Raw genomic sequence first — 5,213 nt, forward strand, 5'->3', positions numbered from 1 at the left:
GTTCCCCATCCCCTGGTGGGCCTGGGATCTCAGAAGAGCAGTGGGGGAACAGGTCACATTGAGGCCTATCCTCTACTGCCCTGACCCTATTCCTCCCACATAGCCCACAACTTCTTCTGGAACTAAGTTGGCAAGAACCTGTCCCTCGCTCAGCTTCCCTGCCTTCCTTGTAATTCTCAATGCCAGGAATAACCTCCCTTGCTCACATGATGACCTCCTTTTTCATCTGGGGGCCTCCTCAATCAAGAAGTATTCCTGCCTAGGAGGAGAAGGAGTTGATGTCTCATCCCGGCCCCCTGCTTCGGGAATAATCCCTGTAGGTGTGCTATGGACCTGGGGCCATTCCTAAAGGGGCTGGTCCATTGGTGGCATCCTAGAAGCTGAGTCTGTGATCTGGCACGGCCTATGGGAAGCCCCCAAAGGCTCCATGGCCCGGCAATGGCCCACCGGACCGGCCTAAGCAAGTTACCCTTTGTCTTTCTTTCTCTTTGTCTCACTTTCTCTCCCTGAAGCTCCCGCTCCTTACCTGGGAAGACAGACACGGAGACTTGCTGGACCCACAGGAGCTCAGAGGGAGAATCAGAGACAGAGACGCTGACTTTGTACACAAAACAGCTTTATTAAAAATTCAGCTATTAATAAAACAAAGGCTTCACAAGGGTTCTATCAAAAAGTACAAATTTTAAATAAATGCGTCAGAAAACTGGTAACCAGATACACCAACCAGTCACAACCTTGAGGGAAGGGAGGAGGTGCCCAGAACCCCAAGAAGAGGCTAGGTGCAGGGGTCTTTGGATGCCTGTGGGCCGGGTCCTGGAGCTACCAGGCAAGGGCCCTGACAGTTTTCCTGTCCTTGGAAAAATGGGTCTTTACTTGTCAAGTGTAGGAAATTCTCAGTCTGAAGCAGAAAGGCACAGAAGTCATTGATAAGGCACTTGTGACTCCAGCCCTTAGGCACACAGAGTGGATGAATGGGCAGTCAGAACCATAGGGCTCCCGGCTCTGGCTGTGCTCCTGATTGGTGCCACCTCTGGGTTTGGCCCCAGCTTAAATTAAGGTGGACCACGTGGACGGCATAATCCCTGCAGCCAGGGGCCTGGAGTCGGTCTTTAGAACAGATGTGTTTGTTGCTTCACTGGCAAACTGGTGTCTGGCCCCGCCAGGGCAAGAAGGATCACACTGGCCCCCAAGGAATCCCCTCAGTGGGGACACCAGGCCTCCTGTCCAATCCTGTTCACTGAGCCACTGTGGGCACCCACCTTAGACGAGGAACTCCCTGGCATCTAGGCATCTGGAGAAGCCCCAGACCCCAGAGCCAAGGTTTCTCTGGATGGCAGGCAGCGGCCCAAGAAGCTGGCATTGTCGAAATCAGTCTCCAACAGCTGCTGGCCCATACCCATGGTCATTGGTGGCAGGCCTCCCTGGTGACATTAGGCAGTGGGTAAGCGAAGAGGGAGAAGTCCAGGATGTACTTAGGTAGCACGTCCTGCAGCAGGGCCCGGGGAGCACTGCACAGGTGGTAGTGCAGGCTTTCAGGGCTGGCCGGCCGGTACCAGGACTGGCGAGCTGGGAATCGCACATGGGGCGGTGCCTGCACCCACTCCAGCACCTGGTTGGCATCAGCCTCCAGCCTCTCATAGGAGCCTACAAAGTCATAGCGCACCGCACAAGGCTGGCACAGGTGGTACACGGGCATCCAATGCTCATTCATGCGCTCAGGGTCCTCGTCCACCAGGTATCTCAGAAACTCCGGGAAGGTGACATCATCCCCTGCGGGGCTGGGGCCCGCTCCAGCCCTGTACCGCCGCACGATCTCAGCGCCATAGCGCTGTTGGTACTCTCGGATCTCGCCAAACTTGTTGCGGTAAGCAGAGAGGAGGCGCTCCAAGGGGTCCCGCACAAACAGGAACTTGAAGTAGTGCTGCAGGCGGTAGCGAATCTCCTCAGGCCGCAGGTCTGCTAGGAACACCAGATCATTGCGGTGGTCCATCTTGAGGCGGACGTCCACGCTGTCCAGGACGCCGGCCAGCACCTTCAGCACCCGCTTCCAGTTAGAGCAAGCCACCTTGGGGACGTAGCAGTACAGGAAGCGGTAGCGGTCACTCACGAGGATGTGGCGTAGCAGGGTGCGCCGCTGCCCCACTGGCAAGTCCCAGGGGTCCCGCGGCATGCCTGGTTGTCCGCACACTGCCCGCAAGGTCCGATTCCGGACGTCCTGCCTCACCTGCAAGTCCGAGTCCCCAGCATCCAGGGACAGCCTCCCAGGCCTGAGGACTGTCCCGCGCCAGGCCACACCCTCGCGATTTGGAGGGTGCAGGGGAAGGGGCTTCATCTCGGCCAGGATGCCCCGCTCGATCATGAGCAGCAGCCCGCTGGAGGCCACGATCACCGCGAACATCAGCATGGACGGCAGCAGCAGGGGCGGCCCCCCCAGCCCCGCCCGGGCCCTGCCCAGTGGGGGCCGCCTCAGCGCCCGGCCCAGGGGCTCGGCGCCATTTGGGGCTGCCAGCGGGGTCAGCGGGCGGGGGAACATGGTGCTCCCGGGGTGGGGGCCTGCGCGGGCAGCCCGATCCGAGGGCCGCCCGGGAGGCGGGCTCGGGCTGGGGGCGGGAGCCGAGGGTTGGACCCGCAGCGCCGGGCGGGGGTCGAAGAGGGGAGCGCGGGCGGGAGGGTTGGCGCGCGCGGGGGTGGCCGGCTCCCGGGCTGCGGCGCCGGAGCGGGCGGCGGGCGGCGGGCGGGCGGGCGCGGCGAGGGACCAGGGCCGGATGTCCCGCCCGGCAGCTCTCCGCCCCCAGCCCCGCCGTGACACAGGCGCGGGGGCGGGCCCAGGCCGGGGGCGGGGAGAGGGGCGGGCGTCCCCGCAGGGAGCGGGCTACCAGGGAGCGTGCAGACCCCTACCCGGGAGAGGGCGCCTGAACCAGGGCCGCCCTAGTCCTCCGGGCTTCGGGGACAAAAGCTCGCAAGGCTCTGAAGGCAGAAAAGACCCGGGCCGCGGCGCCCTCTCTTGCGCAGCGCGTGCCCTCAGGGAGCTGGATGGAGAGGGCCTGCGCCCAACACCCTGCCGCTCGCTCCGGCCTGGCCGAGCCCTTCCTCCCGCGGCGGGGGCCCCCAGCAGAGCTCTCTGCGAGTCCAAACTTTGGAGAGGCCCGTCTCTCTCGCTGGAAGCAGAGTCCCCAGTGTGCTCCCCCTGCCCACCCTGTCCTGCCCGCTCCAGTAAAGAGGAACAAGACTGTCGAGCACTGACCAATGGCTCATCTCCATGGTGACCCTTAGATTTAACAGTACGTGGTGGATTACGGTGTTTATCCACTGGGTAATGCTGAAATGTCTGGAAATGGAATCTTCTCCCCTCATCTGCCTTCCCTTCCCCAGGTCTGGAGAGGTGGGATACCTGGGACACTCTCTGGTGAGAGGCCAATGACAGGTCGGTGCCTTGTGACCACTGGTGTGGCCAGCACACGTTTTGAAGGGTGAGGGGCTGGGGGCACAAAGCAGGAGCCTTCTTTGCCTGGAGCCAAACATGTGCTCAACAGCCAGTGACGTAGGCTAGAGGCAGCTATGGGAATGCCTGTGCCCACCTGAACTGGGCACCTAGCTAAGCATCCAGACCTCACCCTGTTATGTGTGGGAGCCAGTGAGGCTCTGAAGCAGAGTAGTTATGCGATCAGAGTCCACAGTTACCAAGGCAGGTGTCTGTTCAGTGTCTTGTATTCTCTCCTTCAGTTGTTACAGTCACCCTGTGACTAACATCCTGGGAGGTAGGTACTATGGGCAATCGCACGGTACAGCTGAAGAAACAGAGGCTCAGGGAAGCTGAGACTCTCTCTGGATCGGTCTGATTCTAAAACCTAAGTTCCTAATTATGATCCTTCAGAGATTAATGGAGTACAAACATGGAAGGGTGGGAAGAGAGGAAGCAGCTGACCCCAGGGAGTGATGAAATAGGAGAAGATGCCAGAGGCTTTGAGTCTAGTGGGAGAGTGGAGCTACCACTGATCAGATGAATTCAGAAAGGATGAGGGGCTCTGAGGGATGAGCCGAAGCTAGAGGGCTCATGGGTTTCCTCCAAGCCCCATCCTTGTAATGTGAGAGCACAAAGGATGAGCAAGAGGAAGGAATGGAAACCCTGGAGGCCTTCCAGCTCCTTAGAGTAGGCTCCCTGCATTCCACTGTCTGAATGCTGGGGTGCACCTCAGGATGCACCGTTCACTGCTAGAGAAATTAGCGTTAAGGTTCAGCCTTCACCCAACTGCTTCCTGCCTCCAATAGCACTGAAGGTAGACTGCTGGTGGTGGAATTATTTTCTACTGAAATCTTTCGTTTGTTTGTTTTAAACAGTAAGTACATCTTTTGTACTAGGAAAGGGAAAAAAAAACCTTTGAAAAGTTTTTGATAACTTGGCCACATGCACTCATTTCTCTGAACAGTTTTCTGCGTTAGCAGTCACAGAGAAGGAGTCTGAGTGCAGGAACAGCCACTTAGTGGGGGGGAATCCTTGGGCAAGGTACTTGTCTCCACACCAGTTTCCTGTCTGTAAAATAATAGGATATAACCCATATCATGGGACTCCTGTGGGCAGCACACTGATGGCAGTGCTATAGTCCATGGTGGTGTTCATGCCACTGAAAGCCTCAGTGGAAACGCACCTGCCCAGATTTCCTTACCAAGATGCAGAAGAGGGTAGAGCAGCCATGCTTTGCCTCCTAGGAGTCCCCATGGCCTTAGAATTGCCCCACCTTGAGCACAGTCAACAGAGGCTTTGTGGCTGGGGCTGGTGTGAGCTGGGGTCCAGGCAGTCACAAACCCTTGGCCCCATGAAATGGTCTTCACTCCCTCAGCAAGGAGTGCCAGTTGCTAGATATGAGGCCCTGGGACAGTTTTTGCTAGCCAGTTCCAAGAGCATGACCCAAGGTGACAAGATGATAGCCTCACCATGCACCTACTCAGCGACCAGCTCCTAGGTCAGTGACCAGGGGAGGGCTGGCAAGCCAAGGATTTCACAGTCCAGGCAGGTGGCTCTGGCCACCACGATGCCAGGAAGTCAACTATAAGCTCCCACTCCCGCCGCCTCTCCTCCTCCCTCTGATTTTTCCTGCCCTCTCTGCTTACTGCCTCAGTGAGCCCCTGCACTGTAAGGGTTAAGAGGGATCCCCAAAATAGAGTGGTGAACCCCTTGCACCACACACAAAGACGACAGGACACACAGGAAATGA

The 5,213-nt window shown here is 58.4% G+C and overlaps 1 protein-coding gene across 1 annotated transcript; it reads right to left on the reverse strand.

The window, feature by feature from the left end:
* Nucleotides 1-599: 599 nt before the first annotated feature.
* Nucleotides 600-2,783, reverse strand: CHST14 (carbohydrate sulfotransferase 14). Its single transcript, XM_014840753.3, has one exon. It carries the CDS (start codon nucleotides 2,531-2,533, stop codon nucleotides 1,403-1,405), a length of 1,131 nt encoding a protein of 376 aa, XP_014696239.3. The 5' UTR covers nucleotides 2,534-2,783; the 3' UTR covers nucleotides 600-1,402.
* Between the last annotated feature and the right edge of the window lie 2,430 nt (nucleotides 2,784-5,213).

The sequence above is a fragment of the Equus asinus genome, chromosome 2 (assembly GCF_041296235.1).
Source record: "Equus asinus isolate D_3611 breed Donkey chromosome 2, EquAss-T2T_v2, whole genome shotgun sequence".
NCBI classification, from domain to species: Eukaryota; Metazoa; Chordata; class Mammalia; order Perissodactyla; family Equidae; genus Equus; species Equus asinus.